This window comes from Wyeomyia smithii, chromosome 3 (genome assembly GCF_029784165.1).
Source record: "Wyeomyia smithii strain HCP4-BCI-WySm-NY-G18 chromosome 3, ASM2978416v1, whole genome shotgun sequence".
Taxonomy (NCBI): domain Eukaryota; kingdom Metazoa; phylum Arthropoda; class Insecta; order Diptera; family Culicidae; genus Wyeomyia; species Wyeomyia smithii.
Window position 1 is genome coordinate 71,853,263 of NC_073696.1, and position 20,947 is coordinate 71,874,209.

Below are 20,947 nucleotides of genomic sequence, written 5' to 3' on the forward strand. Positions count from 1 at the left end.
GTGGCCTCAACATAATTTAAATGTGGTTGTGTACTATTTGAACGTTCCAAAGTCATTGATTCCTTGCGATGTATTCAAATTCTGCAAATGCACGACGAATCGGCCATAGGATATGTTCAAAGTCAAAAAAAAAATCGTTTGGTTTATCGGTTTTATTGGTTTTTTCGAAATGACAACATCCTCGACTTTTGGCTTCTGTACATCGCCCTAGTTCTGAATATATTCATATTGGGTGGTATTCGGTCATTTTCAGCAAATTTTCTGGCATCAATCTGACACCGGAAATATTCATATTGGGAAGTATTTAGTTATTATTAGCAGTCAACAGCTTTCCGGAGAAAAAAAATACGTGCTAGGTATGTCTTGATCACCATACCTCACCCAACCGAATCCTTTTTCAAGAAAGACGATCGCGTGTTCCATATAAACGTAGAGCAAGCACCCTTTTGAAAAATAAGTATTTAGTTATTTTGGTTGGTTTCCAGAAACTAACAGTGGTCGTCTTTAAATTCAAAATGGTGTCAAGGGTCAATGTTTGGTTTCTATGCATCATCTCGATTACGGAAATATCCATGTTGAGTATTATTTGGTCATTTTCGACTGTTTCCTATAAGTTGCCATTTAGCGATTCAAAATGGTGCCTGAGGTCATTTGTTAGCTCATTGCATCATTCTGGTTCCAGAGATACTAATATTGGATGGTATTTGGTTATTTTAGGATGTTTTTCACAAACCGGAAGTCGCCATCTTGGATTTCAAAATGGTATTGAAAAATAATTTCTGGCCTCTGAGCGTCATTCTGGTTGAAAAAACACCCATATTGGGTGTAATTTGATCATTTTCGATTTCAGCTGCTGTGTATCATTCTAGATCCGGTGATACTCATGTTAGACGGAATTCGGCCATTTTTGGCTGTTTTCCAGAAACCACAAGTTGCCATCCTACAATTGCATCATTACGATTCCGAAAATACCCATATTGGGTGGTATTTGGTCGTTTGCCGCTGGTTTTCCGTGGCCGGAAGTCGTCATATTAGAATTCAAAATGGTATCTGTGGTCGAATTCAGCTCCTGTGTATCTTTCTTGTGGTCCCCGTGGCTCTGTGATTAGCGATGTCGAGGATCTTTTTGAGCGGAAAATTTTCTCGACTCAGCACTGGGGCACGGTGTATCGTTGTACTTATCCTACACATGCAAAATGTGTCAAAAACAATATCCAAAATGTTGCCTGAAGTCGATTATGGAACATATTTGTTACCACTAAAAAATCACAGGAGGGTTGTGTGCAAAGCCACGACCGCAAGGTTGAAGTAGAATACTTTATTTAACCCCTAACCGTATTGCGGCTTGTAACATCAAGCGATTTCGTTTGCTCGCTGCTGCGTGTTGCATCATGTTGCAACTTAGCAGCTGGGAGACGACGAAATTTTGTTCATGCTGATTGATTGAATCGACTTCACATTAGCTCTGCATAGTCGAACTAACTACTTTTGTGAGGGTGTTCTAATAGGGCAGTTTGTTATTCAAAATCGCTTATGCTGATCACAGCCTTTGCGCTGCCCTTACAGTGGGGGGTTACCTCAATAAAGTTAAAATTATACAACTGCAACAGAATTTGATTGCATCCCGCACAGAATGTCTGCTTGTGTTGATACCAGAAAATTATTAACCTTCGATTACTTGTTTATTTGTCTTCAAAAAGGCATTTTGCGGTTCAAAATCGGTTGCTGATCGCAGCCTTTGAGCTGCCCTAACAATGGGGGAATTAAGATACACGTACAACATGCACTGTGGAAGCTATTTCACATTCAGTGAATTAGACGGGCGCGACAGATTTAAATTGCTAGGATCCAACACAGAACGCTTGCTTGTGTTGTCGTAAATCCAATTCAATGCAATCTTCATGCTGCCCCAACACAGGGGGAATAATGGCAGTCCGGCGACACACGCTGAGAAAAACCGCGCTGCTCCTGAGACGTGGTGACCAACCACAGAGCTAGTGCTGCTGCTAAGGAAGGACGACTGCTGTTGTCGCTGTCTAGAACTATTATGAGCGGCTTCGGCTGAAACTGAGGCTCTTATATAGGCCAAATAGCATGTTTTCAATTGCAAGGTATATGATTCTGTCGACCGTGCTTGGGAAGCAATCATATAACTACCAATCAGAGGTCGAATTTTTCGTTTTAACAAGGCTTGACTATTTCCAATAGTACAATAGTGTGAATAATAGAATTACAATTATCTTATTTTGGGATGAATCTTAGAAGATTTTCCAATCTATGGCTGCAAGAACGAAGAAAATCCATCGAATACTAACCGATTTATTAGCATTTGAAATTGGACATATTTTTCACTTTCTTCGGTTTTAGATTTTCATTTCACATCCCTATGTAGCCGAACTTCCTGAAAGAAGTATTCTACTTCAAAACATTCACCTGCCAAATATGGTTCCATTTAGTTGATTAGTTCGCGAGATGTGCAGAAATTTGTGCAGAAACAAGTGCTTCCATAAGAGGGAGGGGCGTCGAACCATTATGGACATATTTATTACCCTTTAAAACATCCACATGCCAAATTCGGTTTCATTTGCTTGGTTTGCTCTTGAGTTGTGCAGAAATGTATGTTTCATTTGTATTGGACCCCTCCTTTCCAGAAGAGGGAGGGGTCTCAAACTATCATAGGAACCATTATAGGGACCAAAAACCCCTACATACAAATTTTCACGTCGATCGGTTCGGTAGTTTTCGAGCCTATATGGATCAAACAGACAGACAGACCGGACTACATTTTTATATGTATAGATTACAACATCAATATTTTAGAACCTAAAGAGTGACATACATTTATTGGATTGAAGCGTTCATGTAAATCTATTTTTACAAATAAAAGTTTGAATGAGAAAGGCTGGGTCTGACCGCTAGGTGGATTAATTTAGGTTTTTTATCCTTCAATGACAACCAATTAACTTCAACATCGTCTTCGACATCATTTCGCTTGGGTTGGTAGTTATTAAGATATGTTTTTTCAACATTAAAAATCAAAGCATTTTAAAAACACCCTGTAGGAAACAAACTAATTAGAAAAGTTGTATTCAGATCACAGAAAGTTGCGCCCAACCATTTGTGAATAATTCAGCTTTCTGAAATAAGGTTCTTTGAAATATATTATCATTTACCGTGTTTTGCTTACTGAGAAACCAATTTTCATGATCTCTATATGTGTAGTTAGAGAATATATTACTTTGTTGGGCCGAGTTTTTATATATCTTCTAATAAAAAAACAACAAAATTATTTAAGTTCCCCGGAATCACCTCAAAATTAAAATCTCTTTCGCATCGTTAGATAGCACCATTGCATTGCTAACCTCATAGATCTTCACCGGGTTTCATTGTATCGTTTCACATGAAAAGAACATATATTCACGAATAATAAAATGAAAAACATTGTGATTCTGAAACAGCTTAAAGTTTATTATGCTATAAATTTTTACTTATTCTTCAATTCAAGAAATTGAACATGAGAAATTCTTCTAGAATATTTAAAGGCAAAAACAATTTTTGATATTCTTGATCTGTTGGATTGTTATTAGCATATGCATTCCATTCAAATCGGTCGCAAAACTAAACATAAAGTAACACCATCTACTCCTCTCCGCATCACCCGAAGCGTTAATCAACGAAAATCATCAACGCTAATTCAAGGTTCTAATTTAAACCTCAAAGAGCTTGTCTGACAGCACCGATGGCCGGAGCGAGCACCAAGTGCCAGCGCAACGATCCGAATCACCGACGTTTGCTATGTTTCGATCTGTGCACAATGGAATGGAGGAAGATTTATGGGAAACAGTAGCCAACGATGCCAGCAACGGGACAAGGGAAAAGTGGCACTTTTCTGTTCGGTTCCCCCGTGAGTGAGCAACGATTATAACAACGCCGACAAACAACAGCAACAACAACAACAACGGCATAGAATAGAAGCGAAGTGAACTTTTTACCACAACTTTATATATATAAAGCTGGAACGTAGTGATTAGTATCATCAACAATGCTGTGGAATGTGTACAATTTTTATAGGGAGTAGCGACTCCGTTCATCAGCAATAGAGCTTTGGATGACCCTTTCATTCCATGTCCTCCCTTTTAAGTAAGGTAAACGAAACCTTTTTTCAATGCCTGAGGGAATCGTTCTGTGCTGAGTGGATAATTATAATCTTCAACTCCGAGCATCCACGAAACGTATGCTCTCGAACCGAAAGTAGACAATCAGGTCCTCGTCAACATAACTCGATCGATCGTCCGTCCAACGGAAGCTCCTAATTATCAATTCCTCATTAATCCCTGCAGAATAAGGAAAATCCCCTCCTAGACAAATTAACCGTTCGCCAACGATGAGCGCACCGAAAATTGATTCAATTACCAACTCAAGCACGAAATTAACATACTAACTGAAGCAATTTCCAATCTCCTTCGCCAGCAACCGCAAAAGTTTCCCAAGTTGAACACTTTTTTAATTACAATTTAACCATAATTGAAGAATCAACAAACATTCCCGGCGTGCCTCCTGCTGAGTCGAAAATTTCCAACCTGGAAGCTCCACCATTCCCGGTTTGTGGTTTATGAGTCGGCATTAAACGGTTCCAGGAGACAACGGCTTATAGACGGGCCCTCGGCCGGCCTCACTGTGTTTAGTTGAGGAAGCGCGAAAGGTAATTCAATTTCATTCATTTCTCGCATGGCAGAATTTGGCACACTGAAGCTGAAATTTGAGCTGCTAATATGATTTTGATTAACGAAAATGAAGCGCACGAGATCGGAATCGGTAATTCTATTCCCGGAAAATTGAAACTAAATAGGTCAAAATTTACTACACCTCAATCCAACTACATTTAATGGGTTGGCTTGAATGCACCCGTCTAGCGGTTGCCGTCATAATTAGGAGAACATGTGTTTCTGCCACTTCGGAGCACAGTTTTAATGTATCTGGTGTCGAACGTTAAACTATGTCATTAGCTCGTAAAGTATGTTTATTGTTTAGAACTTAGAACTGGCGGTATCCTTCTGGCGAAGGGAAATTACAAACAGGCAATAACAACAGCCACTACGACAAGCGTCACAAAGTTTAGCAGCGTTGCTCTCAGATCCAATTAGCTAACATTTCTCGATAAACAACGACGAGCGAAGGGCTCGCTCCGGCAGGTGATACCGAATGCTTGCCAGAGACAAAGTGTAGTAATTGCTTTTGAGATGGTTTATATGTATTACCCTAGCCAATCATCGCAGGTGAACACCTTCGCTACTGCCATTATTTTAGTTTACCATCCAACGCGAAAAGCATGAGCCAAAGCTGTGATCATAGCGGATTCCGACTGTCAGAGCGATTTCGTAGTTTTTCATCTGTTTAATTATTATGGTTCACGAGAACACAGTTTCACGGTCGGTAAACGAACTGACTAAGTAGTAGTTTATTTCAAATTTACTAATATGAGCGGTTTGAGCTGCTTGTCACGTTGCTAGTGGCTTGGTCTGGAAGTTGGGCCGTTACAAATTTCATTTTCATCGTATGTCATGTATGGGAAGGGTCCCTTCAAAAATTTGGAAGAGGAAAAAAGTCAGCTGTTTTGTTAATATTATTGGTTTTTCGACAGTGTTAAAACTTCGTGACTTATACACAATTTTTATTGAAGATGTTCGTTTTTTTCTTCTCTGTATTGTTCATTTCTTAAAATCTTGAATCTTATAATACTTAAATCGCAGTTTCTAAATAAATCTAGTTATCATGCATGTTTTGGGCTCCATAACTTTGCGTTGCAATCTTTTTTGACGTCCGCACTTTTTGTTTTATGTTTTAGATCAAAATGATAACTTTATTTATTTATTTATTTTTCCGGCACAGTGAATGAAAAAAAATACATGAGGGGAAAATTTTCTCAAGTTAAATTCCTCTCCAGGGAAACACAGCCGTTTGTTTTCATTTTTCCGTATATTTAGACAATTATTGTATTTTCGTGGATTTATCCTCATGGTGCTATTAAGTGAAAATTCATATTAACCACATACAAATCACTGAAATTAAAGACTTCGACAGCAAGTTTTTAGAGAAAGAGAAAATTTCTAATAAATGCTCAGTAAAGTTAAATATTTTACATTTTGGATTAAACTCATCAATACTCTTACATAAATCATTCCACATTTAACATAGAAAAAATGAGAATTCCCAAGATATGTTTACCTTAATGAATAACTTTCTGTTTAAACTTCCGGTTTGGTTCTGTATTTTTACATTCCAATCATTCAACTGTGTAGTTCTCCTAAAGATTATTGGAAATCTATTCGATTTTGAAGTTGGTTTGAAGCATCAATTCATTTCCTGCTTATTAGAAATGAAATTTATGTGTATTGAAAAGTTCAAGTTTTGCTAGCTGCAGTTGAAATTTAAATGAAACATTCGAAGGTACTTTTACTGCACACACGTATCAAATGTTTCATAAAAATATTCCAAACATCTCCGACCGTAACCTAATTACTTCGGTACTCGCTCGATTGCGTCCATAATAAATCCAAAGGACCGAGTGGCTACATTGAACCACGGTTTATTGAGCAGCCTATCCCAAGTGTCACTGATTGCGTCGCCACTTCTTCCGCTTGCTGGTCGACTACCGGCAAAGGATCTACCGCCGTTCAGATAGTCAATATAGTCGTAATCCGACGTCAGCGGGCTTACCTTGGAGTAATAGATTGCGGCGAAGGTAGAATAAATGATGAGCACTGCTGTAGCCACCTGGAAACAAAAAGTTTTAAATCTCACTCGCTCACAGTGCGGCAAGACCGCGTAAAAAAACGCCTCCTTTACCTGAAAAGCCGCCCAAAATTTGTACGATCCTTCGGTGATTATAAAGTCGTAGTAACCATTCAGAGGGTCTCCCTTGATGTATCTGCCTTCGACTGCAGCAAGGGCGGTGGAGTTTTCCGCTAGAATAAAAAGATTAACAGCTTTGATTAGAAAACGAGTTTTCTCTTCCGTCCCGCGCTGCGGTTGAGGATTTGTTTCTGATTCAAAACAAACTGTAGAACAATTCAATCCCATCGAGTCGAATTGGCCAGACTTACAGTTCGGCTGCTCACAGACGACGAAGTGGCCAACTCGCCAAATCGATTATGGGATAAAATGAAAATACTTTTAATTACAGCATTGTTGACTAGTTCTCTTTATTCGTGTAAAATTAGGAACATTGTAATAAAAAACAGTTCCGAAACATTGATGGCTTATTGGTCAATATTTCGTTAGAGGCTCTTGCCTATCGCGATCGAAAAAGTCCGAGCAATACGAACAAAGTCGTGCAATACAGTGCAGTTCAGTCGGAGGTGATGAAACTTTTCCATTTGCCTAACCTAGAACCTGCTGGGTTCGTTCGTGACCAGATCTGACGAAACCGGAAAGGAGAACTTTTTTCTCTTGAAACCCTCTACTCGCCATATTACATTTTCAGAGCGAACCGACGGTATAGATATATTACAGTGAAAAGTACCTCTCCTAGCACGAATGCTGAAGGACTATCCGATGAGCGTGAAGGGAAATTACGAAAACAAAATTTAAATTCCACTTCCTCGCCCACAAAAGTTGTCCTTCCGGGGCATCAGCAACGTGTGTGGGACTTTTTTCATCATGTGTTGAAAATAACGCGGAATGCATTACAGAATCAAGTTGTGATTTGAGAATAGTTTGCAGAAAATGATATTTCAATTTATTGAATGAAGTCATTCAACCAAGTGAAATTTTTTGAACCGATTATCAAGATCATCAAGATCAATCCAATTAACCTATATTATGAAAAAATAATCGTTGCGACCAATTTTCGATTTGGTAGCCAAAAAATATTAATATCCTTTTGATCCTTTTGAAACTAATCCTTTCGTTTATACCATCCAATATGTATTTCCGCAACCGCCCCATATGCCATTTTGAAATTCGGAATGTTCACTGCAGGTTTCTAGAAAACCAGCCAGAAAGGTCAAATACCGCCTGAGATAAAAATCTCCGGAATCAGGGTGATTGATGACCAAAAGACGAAAATCATCGAAGGACATTATTTTAAAATTCAAGACGGCAACTCCAGGTTTCTGTAAAACAGCCCGAAAAATCTAGTTTGGAATCAAGATTCAACTATGACAATTCGACAATTCGATGCAGATGATTAACGCTAATTTGAAACTCAAATGTTGACCTTAACTGTGAGAAACATCCTTCTTTCAGTGTATCATTAAAATGCTGGGATTGATCGTTTATTTGAAGGCTAATGAATATCTTGCCTCCCATACGGAACCACTGCACAGAACTTTTTTTTTCCATTATTTAACCATTTTCGAAAAAAAATCTAATGATTTATTAATTTTCGTTCGACGTTGTATAATAAGAATTCAATTTTTCAATTGTATGAGGTTACATTTCGAGTAAAACTTACAAAACAAACAAAAACAAATGTGATCGAGAAAAACATAACAATTTGCAAAATAGTTGCCTACGATAAAATACTGAACTAATCCAGAAATCATTCACTCGTGCAAAAGTTTGATTCCGTACTCTATAATAGTCATGGCAAAGCCTAGAGTTCGGATTCCAAGCAGATTTTTCAGAAAAGTCGTTTTCGACGCGGAATTTTTTAATGGCATTTCATTTTAAAATCGCTTATTTAGAATGTCTAAGGATCGTTCGTTTTATATTTTTCCGTGATGTTCAGCTCATTTCGTAGGTGAAAATAACACTGCTTTTAATCCTTTTTCGAAAGTATTTAGCAGAAATGGTTAAAAGCCTTTAGGAAATAACGTTTTCTACGCGAATTTCGGAACTCAAGTGGTTTTTTACGTCGATTTCGGAATTTGTTTTGTTCTTTTTTTTTTTAAACAAATCAAATGCTTGGTTTTTGTAGGACAGTACCTATGTTGGATTTTAGAAAAATCGAAAACTACATGGCGATATTTCAAACATCTAGAATAAAAACCGTTAATCAAATTTGACATCATGTTTCAAAATAATGACAAATTGTGTAAGCTTATACTGTATCTGTATTTATAAAACAATGACATAATATCTTATTATTTAATAACGTATTAACTGGTGATATTTTTACATACTGGCAAATGAATTATCGCTTTAACCGTACAGTTTGAACGTCAGAGTATAGTTAAAGGATTACGTTGGAGCTTTTGTTCTAAATAACCCAGTGGTAATTCGCGGCAAAAAAGTTAAAAATTCGCGGGTGGTGGAATAGCAAATATATAGAATTCGCGGTAATTTCGCGGCAACCTTTTCTTTAGAAAACGCTAAATGATGTGCTCTTTTGGGTAAAAACAATAAAAAAACTGTTTTAGTCAATTTATTATACGATAATTTAACCGTACGATTCATGATTTCTTTGCAGAACAAACTACTGTCAAATTGTCTTCAATCATATTTTGACTCACGCTGCATTCCGCATCTACCGAGTTTCCGGGAATCTATAGATTTTTATTTGCCATCCGGAAAACCTTAAGAAACCGTCCGCGTTTCAAATACTTACCAAAATTATAATATCAATCTCACTGTTGCGTATTTTTAAATATGCAATGTTTGCTACTTGAACTAAGTAGGTACATCAATCAACTTCGATTTTACACACTCTGGAACTCTATCATGCTGGTCTCCCATCACCAAAATCTTTGCCCGAAGAGGATCTAGTATCCGAACCATTCGAAAACAATTCAACCCAGGCTGACAAAATCTCGTTGTAAGAGAGCAGTAGTACTATTCCATCTTATTGGTTGCGTAGGAAAAGGCCTCGCGTTGCCATCAAGTTGCCCATTATTCTTTAGATTTATCTGTGTTGCTGGTTTTCGCGGCATTTCGCGGATTTTTTGGTAATTTCGCGGCTGATGCATGATTTCTCGGAATTCGCGGCTTCCGCGAAATCACGATTTACCACTGTCCCTACCCATGATGTACTTGACTTTTTCATAGTCGGGTACTGTCTAATGTCATCACTCAACTACCTAATTTTGATGAAGCTGTATGATGTTACAGGACTAATTGGATATGTTACTATAGATTGACGTTCATAATCAACTGATAGTGGTTTGGTTAATTTCAAATCTCTGGGACATGCTGATTATTTATGACACTACGTTCCTTTAACATCCCGAAATCATCTTTCTCTGTCTTCAGCGAAACATTATATTTTTGGCGGTTTTTGTCGATGCAACTGGATCAGAACATTTAGCTATGTGCGAATAATAACACGTGTGTCTAAGAAAGTTAAAACTGAGTTCACTCTGATTTCCTCACGCTTCAATGGGCCCGTATCAGGCGAGAGGAGGTGTGTAGAGGACTAAACGCAATCAATGGTAACTTTTAGTTGCTACACATGAAAAAATAACAAACTTTGGTGTACCTCAGGTTCATAGTTTGCTAGGAAAGAAGACAGTTTTAGTAACTCGCGTTTGGCGTGTGCGTGACCACTGACAGCTTACGAAACTATATATATTCCGTCGATATGGGCATTTTCATTCTTGGGCATTTAGGTGATAAGATGTGGAATGTGATGCGACAACGTGATATGTGTGAAGTAATTTGTGTTAAAGAGACAGTGAAATATTAGGAATGGTTTTTAATAATGAACCCCTAATCCGAAGAAAGTAAAAAATGTTTAAATTATTTATGTATTTTGAAACTATTGATGAGATATTTTGTCAAGTGGCTATCCGTAAACCACGTACTGGCCCCTCTTCCGTTAGATTTTAGTAGACACAAATTTTAAGCATAGATTTTCGCTAAACCCCCTTCCTTCCTAATAGTTTGAATTTTTCGTCTATGATTCCAAAGGACACTTATTATATTTCTCGTCGGAGGATTTTTGGTAATTTTGGTGATATTTTTGATCGTTTGATACTTACAATTGGGAAAATTTTTATTATTGCTCAGAGAAATGGAAATTTAAGACGCAATCTAAAATTCCATAATCTAAAACACTAAAATCTAAAGCAAAATAAATAAAAACATGGTGTTTGGCCAGTTCTTGTTCGTCTTAGCAGTTGTTATGGTTAAAATGGTCATTCTCCTTTAGTAAGTGTTCGAATTTCATGATATTATTTTATCATACTTTCCCACTCTCAATGTTATTAATTTCATTTAGCCATGTCGAGTTGAACTATCGTCGTGTTCGGTCGCAATTTTTTTTTTTCACTTTTCATAGTGTCGTGTGCCTGTGTGCACCTCTACTCACTTCTGTCGTTTATTGAAGACAAACGAGGCACATCATCGTCTTTTACTGCCGGACGTCTTGTTTGCAGGACTGATTGTGGATGGGAGCGGCTACAGGGTGTGTGGTTCACGCTCCAGCATGAACGAAGACAATGATTTGTTCGATTCCAGGGATGGAACCCCTCTTGGTCTCCCGTCTGTTCCTCCCGGGTACAAGGCACCGAGAGTTAAAAATAGTCCACATTATCCGGAAAGAAGGACGAGGCCGTGGGTTGTGTTTTTTCGGCTCAAAGTAGAAGCTGTGAATCCAATGTAAATTTGCGAGGATCTGGCTGAGCGGTTTGCTGCCGTGACTCGAGTTCAACCGTGAAGACCGGAACCGGGCTGTTTAGGGATTCCAGGCTTCAACCGGTAAAGATAATGGCTTGCAATTAACTGCATTTAGTATCACTCGACAAGAGTGTGAAAACTTACACCCAATCAGACTCGTTTCGGGTGACTTTCGCCGAGTCTGCTCGTGTGCTCGTCGACAAGATGCATCTATTCCTACGCTTGATTATGCCGCGGGTAATGAACTGCCTCATGTACAAGTAGTTGACCCGAATAAAGTAAAATAACAGCTCTCAGGGCATCTGGATAACAAATCATGGCATTTTTAGATTCATTTTGTGTTTTCTTGTTATCTAAATATAGAATATCATTTTATAGGATTTGGCTTACTTGATAATAAGGCATCACATCAAATTGGACAAATGAGAGAAATAAGATGAATATAGGTGCAATTAGCTGTTGGAATGAATAATGGAGCAATTACCCTAAACAGTGTAACTAACTGCATGAATGATTTGTTGTTTGTGATTAACATAACTACAATACTGACGATATTCCCTAGAGGGGGGGGGGGATGGTGTATTAGGTACACCATATCCAATTCGTTGGATGCATCTCTGGTCAAACTCTAAAACGTTGAAACACTCATTGTAAAACACACACATCAAATAAAATAACGTCGTGTTTTTAAAAATATTCCTGAAAGCATTTATTCTAAATACAACCAAAATCACTTTTGTTGCTTCTTATTTTCACAAAATCCTCAAGTGACAATTTGCGAGTTAATAAGTTAGCGATTAGTGATTAGCGAAAGTTCTGCTAACAGAGGTTTAGCGTTTAGCGATTGTCGAGCTAAATTTTTCTGTTAGCGGATTAGCGATTAGCGTCGCTAAATTTTCAGTTAGCGGCGCCCAATGTACAGATACCGGATTGCTGTGTGGCAACAAGTGACGCCTTGTTCTATGAAACAAACTTACAGAAGATACTGGGTACATAGAATCAATTTCTCACAATCAAATCTACAACCATTACGACTTCTCCAGTTCAGAACACTGTGCACTGTGACATTTTCAAATAAATGTTTCCACCAGGTGTAAATATCATGAAATATAAACGTTTTGAAAAGTTGGTGATTGAGAAACATGCTTCACACTGAGCGTTTTGTCGTTTTATTATCACTTTTGGTACTCACGACTTTCAAAAGGAGCCTTCGAGTTTACCGTACAAGTTTGAAATTTTGACTAGAGATGCAGTACGACCTAATGAATTGAATGCTGTGCTCAGATCTGTTGTTGCATTTTTTATAATAACGATCTGTGGGAGCACCATGTGGTTTTATGTTTAAAATTGCCATCCAACATTAACAAGTGGCCGAGTTTTGTGAATATATATGAGGCGAATTAATTGTTTTCACTGCCGAGCATTTGTTTGCAAGAATGTTCATGGGGAATGAGATTGGCATCGCCCGTGCGCTGATTGTAGAACAGAACGGCTAGAAGCTAAGTAATTTCTTTCTTGTGTTTTTGTACTAGATTGGTAAATGGGATTCTGTTTTTGTGGTTCACACATCCAGCATGAACGAAGACAAGGACTCGTCCGTTTCCGCGGATAGAACCCCTCTCGTATCCCGTCTGCTTTTTCTGGACTCTAGGTACCGAGAGTTGATTACCCGGAAAGTATGCGGAAAGAATAAGAGATTGTGGGTTGTGTATTTTCGGCCGAAAATAAAAGCATTTAATACAAAAAATAACATCCCCATTTGAAATGTCAGATATCAAAGGGTTGGCTAAAAGCAAAGCCTTGGTGCTACGTTTTGTATCGGAGCTCGACCTTCTGTTTATTATACACAGACTTTGCAGCCAACTGTTAAGTGTACAGGACAATTGCGGGGCTAGCGCTACGATCCAACTGACACTAACAGTCTCTTTCGAGCCGAGACTGGCTTGTTAAGCTAGCATCGTGCCTCGAGACCAGCTGGGAGAGGGTTGGCTAAAATGCCATGGTTTACAACGGCACCTTCCCCTCACATGTGAAGGATTGTTGCCTAACCGCAGGAACCTTCTTATCATCATCAAAAGGAAGAAAAAAAAATAAGAGGGAGGAAGTATGATGAGAACAAGAGGAAGAAATAAATGCCTCTAGGATGTGATGTTTCCTAAGGTTAAGGTGAGTGCAAACGTTACAGTTGACAGTAACTGAAAGTTACAGGTGCAGCTTTCCTCTGGGGATAATCTTTAACTTTTACCAATTTGAGCCCTAGAGCAAAACCGAAATTTATTAGGGTAATCCTTAATTTTAATTCCTATATCATGCTATTGGATCAAATCACTTGCTATAAACCGATATCTCATATGACCTTACACTAAAAAATTTCAAAAATTTCTATAATTTGCAATCGCAAAATCATATTTACAATCTGCAAACTCGAAAATACGAATTTATAGAATATGATATCCAAAAATCCAATAATTGTAGTATCCCAAAATCTAGGATTTCAAAAGTCCAGCTCCTATAACAAACATGAATCTGAATAATTCAATGTAAAAAAAAATTAAATATCCCAAAATCAAAAATCTGAAATTCAAATGTCACAAAAATCTGACTAGCCGAATGAAGGTTTATTATCTAATATTGCATAGTTCTATCAAACTGAAAATCCTCAAATAGAACATAATAACACCAAAAATCGATAATCCTACTTCAAAATTGCAACAACCTCTAAATCGAAACGAGATAAAAATAATAGAATAAAATCAAGACAACATGTAATGTAAATAGGTATTTCAAATTCCTATTTTCTAAAACCATAAAATACACAAAGTTAAGTTTCCTAAAATTTTAATATTCAAAAACCCAATAATCTAGTATTCCAATAACTCAGGAATCAAAGAATCAATAATAATCTAAAGAATGTTAAAATTTCATTTTCCTGTCAGCCTGTCTTTTTTTTATGTATTTCTTGCCATATGTTAAAGAATGAACACAATTGAAGTTAATTATCTTGACTTACAAAATATCGTCTGGAGTCGATCTACGGACACTGATCATCATCTCAATCTTGAGAATATCCATATTTTTTATTGTTTTTCAAAAACCGGAAGTCACCACCTTGGGTTTCAATGTGGCATCTGGGGTCGATTTTTGGCCTCTTTGCATCATATATCTCCCAGCTGGTTCCGAGGTACGATAATGGCCTAACAAGCCAGTCGTCGTAGGTTCGAGTCTCGGCTCGGAAGAAGACTGTTAGTTTCAGTAGGTTCGTAGCACTAACTCCACAATAGTCCTATACACTAAACAGCTGCGAAGTATATATGTGTTTGACGATGTGTATAACGAAGGCTTTGTTTTGCTTTTACATCATTTCGATTACGGAAATGTCCATATTGCGTGATATTTGACCCTTTTTGGATGTTCACCATCTAGAATTTCAAAATGGCGTAGAACTGATTTCCGGTTTATGGAATTCACTCGATTCCGGAAATACTCATTTCGGGTGCCATTCAGCCATTTTAGGCTGTTTTCCATCTTGGAATTTTAAATGGAGTTGGTGGTCGATTTTCGGCCTCAAAGTAGTCTTGGTTCTAAAAGTATTAATGTTAGATGGTGTTTGTTCTTAATAATTAAAAAAATATAAAATAAAATCTAAATTTTTTGCATTTTCGTGGACTTGGTAAAAATCCGTTAAAAACTGATTCAATTAGTTATTAGCATAGAAAGTTGGACAGTTTCCGTGACGCTCTCGATGTTTTCGGTATTCCAATTTGCATTCTATTCTAGAATGTTGTCGTGAGATGGATTTCTACGTCGGAAACCTGTGAATTCAGGAATCCACGTGAATTCGCGTTAAATCAAAAATCCATCCTTGTGTAGGTATTTTAATGATGTCTGCCAAATACTTAAAAAAAAGACTAAAAACAGAATAAATTTCTCCCGCAAATAGCGATAAAAATCGGAGGAGAAATAAAAAGGTTAAAAGGAGATCTAACCCACTCTCTGATAAAGGATTTGAGAAATCATTGCAAACGTATCACGTAAAAACTGATTTTAGAAATCCGCCTAAAACGCAAATTAGGAAATTCGCATATACCTTATCTAGTCACTTGTCGCTTGAGTTCAACGAACTTTCTGATACAGAGTTTCGAACGTCTTCGCCAGTGGTTTTCTTCGGCAGGTTTTTGCATAAGATTGCTGCAGAATAGCTGCCCAAGACAACCACTGACGAAGACGTTCGATACCCTACAACAGTAGTTTAGCGTATTGTTCTTTATTTGCTAAATTCAAAGTTACCATAACATAAATATGCCCAAACAAAAAGCACTGTCTACAACATGAGCATGAGCATGAGCATGATTGACCTCCCGCGGTTGCTACTCCGTTATTGCCAGATCAGCTGTAATTACACAGAGAACCAATGGATGATGCTTGGGATTAACATTCATCCTCAATGTGTAAAAACTGGTGACCTTAATCTTTATATTAGGCAATACCAGCGCCGGCCGCATCCGAATGCAGGTCAAAGAAGGAGTGTGTATAGGAATATGTTGACGTGATACTCGCTTTATTGGAAGCCGAGAACACCTCTGCACTTCCACGAGAAATCACTGGGATGTTGGAGAAAAGGGTAAGGTTTGCAGCAGATTTCGTTTTGGTAAACGATGCGCTGAGTTCTAATACCAGGTTCATAATACCAAATATCGCGCGTACGAGTTCATTATATCTTTTACGGAAAACATAACGCGATCCGAACTCATTCCGGTTGATGATGTAACACCGCAAAAATAAAGCGCACGCAAGGATACCGGACCTATAACCTAATCAAGACAGACTCAAATATTCGAAAATCTGTTTATGAAGTCATTATGCAACTACCGAAACGTATCTCTCATTGATTTATCTCAGCTGACTACACAATGTTACGAAGCAACCAGATATGCATTAACCAAAAACAAGAAAAAAGTAAATATATAGGCCCTCAACACATACTGCAAGCGGTCAGCAAGAGAACTTCAAAAACGGCCTATTTGCTTGGCCATTGCCGTTTGAAAGGAACGAAAACAGAAAGAAAAAGAAAAAAAGGATGTGTGCGTTGACAGACGAGTCGCGTATAATCCTGATATTAATTGCAAATAATTGCGATATTTGGTGGCGATTAATTACGATGTTTTGTCGCGATTAATTATTTACGATATTTATCGAACGAACGGAACCTACTCCGAATCACTGCGTGCTGGAATAGAACCTACGGGTGGACAGTCTGCGAATAAATGGTTTGGTACACCTCGGAAGTCACAAAACACCGAAAATCCATAGTTGAGCAAAGCTCACCTGGGCCGAAAACACGTTTACCCTGGAAAGTGATGCGCGACCGCTCTATTCCCTCTTACCGACGCATACGCGGAGACACGGTATTTCGCGTTGATTACCACTTACTTCTTGAATAACGAAGCGAAGATACCTACTGAGTATGAAAAACTGGCAAAGTTTCATGCATTCATAGCTAGAAATTTTTACAAAATGCAAATATGCATATCTAACAAGACCGAGTACTAATTAGATTCAAGAAAATGCCAAAACAATCGCAATCAAAATTTATTTGCCATGCTAACCGACAAGATTTTTTCTTAAATAAATTAAAAACTGTCTATGTGTTTCAGTATTTACTCAAAAGCTAGAAAAATCATAAAACAAGAGCATAAACCTGCTCAAAATGAAAGCAGAGAAAAAAAAACAAAAAAAAACATTGGTTCCCTTTTGCCATGCAAATCAAACAAAAAACGCAGGCAAAACGTCACCAACACTAATACTTATCCTTTAATTCCCGCGTCCTCTCTGAACTATCATGCTAGTGCGAGAACGTGTCGCACGCAAGAGCAACGGTCATCCTGCACTCGCACTTCTCTCGCTTTTCCTTGTTCACATTGCACTTACTCACACACACTTATGACAAGGCAAGGGCTAGCGGGAAACGTGCTCCGCCACCGAAAACGAAATGCAGCTCTCACAAATTAGCCACAAAATTGCACGAATCTTTCACGGATTTCAACATTGACGTCACTCTCACCGATAATACGAAACCGCCACATTTCGTATTACCTTTTACTCCACCCTTTGCACTTAAAATATAACGATTACGCGACGGGAAGGCTAAATAAAATACGTCGACATTATTGCACTATCTCCAACCGTACTCGACAACCCTCGGAACACTTCATCGCGATTCAAATCAAACACTCGGAATTCACACCGAAACAACAGCGGCCTTCATTCAATAAACGTAGACACATCACTTTTCCAGATAGAAAATATATAACTTATAAAAACTTGAAAAAACGATGAAAAATTCCGACGAGAAACATTTTGACGTCCGTTCTTGATCACAGCTTGCTTCGATCACAAAAAGCACTGTCTACAACAACTCATTAACTCGCTTTTCTATCGAAAAAAAATCAGGTGTACATGCAAAGTAGGTAAACCCCAACTGTAGGTGATTAGAATCATCACGCCTTCATTTATCTCGTCTAGGTCTCCCATTATACACATAGGATTTCTCTAATGTCATGCAAATCCTGAAAAACCAATTTTATGAATATGCCACAGCCTAGGGGCTCGCTCCCGGGGGAGGAAGGGGCCAGAAACCTTCTTTTAAAGGTACATCGAATTGTAAAAGTTGCTTTCACTGTAAGAACAAAAACCTCCCATCTGCCACAGCTAAGCTAAGCCTGGATATATAATTTGCCTGAGAGTGTAGTATCCCTTGCACCTGGCATAACAGGCGACGATCTATGCGAACGAACCCAAAGGTAAAATTCAAAGCCAAGTTGGTGAAACTGGCTGTACGTGATCCTCATCGAGTTCTCAAATGTATGCACTCTTTAGTATTCATTTTCTTAATGAATAATTGAATTGGTAGAGACGTAAATTCAATTTGAATTTGTATGATGATACATTTACCTTTCTCTAAATATGAATAAACATTTCCGGGCCAGCCTGCCTCATTCTCGACTGAAAGGTCTTTTTTTATTTTTGCACGATTCTGGGATGGGAGCGAAAGAAAAGCTGGGATTCACGAGGGCCGTACGTTTTTGCTTGCGTTGCGGGAGTCTGACTGAGTGCAGAGGTGAAGTTTGCCAAAAGTTAATATCGAAAGTCGGCAGGGTGAGCTGAAGCTTACGGTCGGTAGCGAGGAGACGTTCCTACAAGGGAGTACTAATGAAAGTGCGTTGTGATACTTAGCGAATTTCCGCGAATGGCTGATCTTAAATTAACGATTTTTTAAAGTTTAGTTCAGATTTAAAGCATTTTTTCCGGAGCTATAAATGGATGTCATTCGAATACATGCGCTTAAGCTTTCGTTAATTATTAATTAGTACAGCTTCGGTACATTGACATCAAGCTCGGAATTGCTGTGGCAAAACTTATTTACGGTAATTAACCTGCTTTTCGACCTTCCAGTGCAAGCTGAATATAGAAGCACGGTTCGTGTACATGGATTTCGCAAACCATGGACATTTATTAACTTCAACAAAATTCAATTAATTATCTGTTTGAAATCCCCCCTCATTAATACCATAACCACATTCTCCTGCCTCGAGAACAGGTCTGAACAACTGGCTATACAGACAAGCAAAAAGTTTTGTACGTTACCCCAAAATCACTAAAACATTCAAATCCGGTGTCGTTCCGAACCTACACACCGTTGGTGCAGTCGTTTCCAGAATTGGTAATTTCATTCAGTGGCCGAGAATTGCACACCCAGAATGTTTTTCTTGGTTCATGTACTCGAATTTCATGTATTTCAAGTTTACCCTCCATTAGCTGGCTTACTTTTGGCTCAGGTGGCATCCTGTTGCTATACTTCCACCTCGTTTTCGGAATATAATAAGCTTGACCAGATGCTACAACCAATTAGGTGCACATACGGACACCCAATCGCAAAGGGTTCCGCATAGGGGAGATAATAAACTTATTCTACCCAGTGTTCGTACAAAAAGCCCTGCTATTATGAGAGTTTTCCTTCTCCTGCAATCGCACCTAACTACGGATTACAGTGCCGGTTGCGAAAAAAAACATAATGCAATGTGAAAATATGGACTGTAATTGATATAAGCTGGAGTTAGTATTTTCTAATAGCTCCATTATTTTTGTACAAAATAATCCGAATAAACTATGAACTACCACTTTTGGGTAAACCACTATAATACCTTTGATAAACTAATGAGCTGCCGAGTCCGTGGAGGGATTGTGGTACACAAAATATGATGTGAGGTTGTTTTTCATTTCCTGAAGGAAAATGCAAATACAAAGGTTTCCATCACAATAAAACACATTATCCATGTTCGAGAATTTGAAAGCTCTACCAGAAACAGGTAATCTACAGAAAATATACATACCTTCTCTTGTATCTGAGTCAACTTTTTCATTTGCTGACTGTTGGCTGCTAGCGTTTTGCTCATTGTTATCGATGTTCCTGGCGGAGCCCAACCGGACAAGCTCCAGAATCGTGGCCGGATTCAAACCAGCAGAATTAATCGATCTTCCGTTCGATAAAGCACTACTTATCACGTTGAACATCGTTAAAAACGGCTGCGCCACTCTGTCGTACTGTTGCACAGTTTGTTTGTTTCTCTCCTCCTCCACTCGGGCCGCTGCTTCATCATAGTCCTCCAGGCCTTGCTCGTATCTGCAAGAAAAAAAGTGAAAAGTATGGAAAGCGATTTAGAATACGACGGGAAATGATCATAAACCGTGTTGATGTGGTGGTAAGGATCGGGTTAAAGATAAAATAGCTGCTTGAGAGTGGATAGAAAACTGTACCATTAGAATCTGAATCCGTCGTGACAACGACTCACACACGCGTGCACACATACAAACACACACACAAATAAACAAGACAAGCACTTGACGCTCTTCGCAAGGTTTGCTTTGGCATTTTCTCTGACTACATAGTGCTTAAATTGAAATCCATTTAGACCGGAGACGGAAACAGTGAGAGATAAAAGTATATTATAAGGATCACGACACATATGCGGTACATTGTAGGGATGCTGAAATTCTATGTGCATTTTGCAAAATATTATTGCAAGTATGTTCATTGTTTATGTATGCAATGATAATTGAACGGATTTTGCTTAACTTTTTGATGTTCCTCTGATGATTTCATTCAGATGATGAACGCTATGTCATTTTTTAATTTCATTTCAGTTTTTTTTTTCAATTGTGAATTTTAAATTTTATGAATAATTTATTTTAATTTTATGAATTTTTATTTACAACTCATTTCTAAAATCTTTAATAGCATCGTATGTTATATGAAAGAGATCCATAGTTTTCGAGGGCTTATAATTCTTTTTCGTGGAGTTTTTGTTATCTATAAAGCTTAATCACGGTGCTC

At 38.1% G+C, this 20,947-nt stretch overlaps 1 protein-coding gene and 1 non-coding gene across 2 annotated transcripts in view; both read right to left on the minus strand.

The window, feature by feature from the left end:
- Window positions 1–294: 294 nt before the first annotated feature.
- On the minus strand, window positions 295–449 carry LOC129733508 (U11 spliceosomal RNA). Its single transcript, XR_008729584.1, has one exon. It is a non-coding gene; the product is annotated as a U11 spliceosomal RNA (small nuclear RNA).
- A 5,514-nt stretch (window positions 450–5,963) lies between these two features.
- LOC129729370 (uncharacterized) overlaps window positions 5,964–20,947 on the minus strand; it is a 50,534-nt gene continuing 35,550 nt past the window's right edge. Inside the window, exons 2-4 of the mRNA XM_055687894.1 lie at window positions 19,947–20,236; window positions 6,847–6,965; window positions 5,964–6,774 (exon numbers count right to left, since the gene is read on the minus strand). Coding sequence (XP_055543869.1) covers window positions 6,517–6,774; window positions 6,847–6,965; window positions 19,947–20,236 — 667 coding nt within the window. The 3' untranslated portion in view covers window positions 5,964–6,516. The remainder of the gene's footprint in view (window positions 6,775–6,846; window positions 6,966–19,946; window positions 20,237–20,947) is intronic.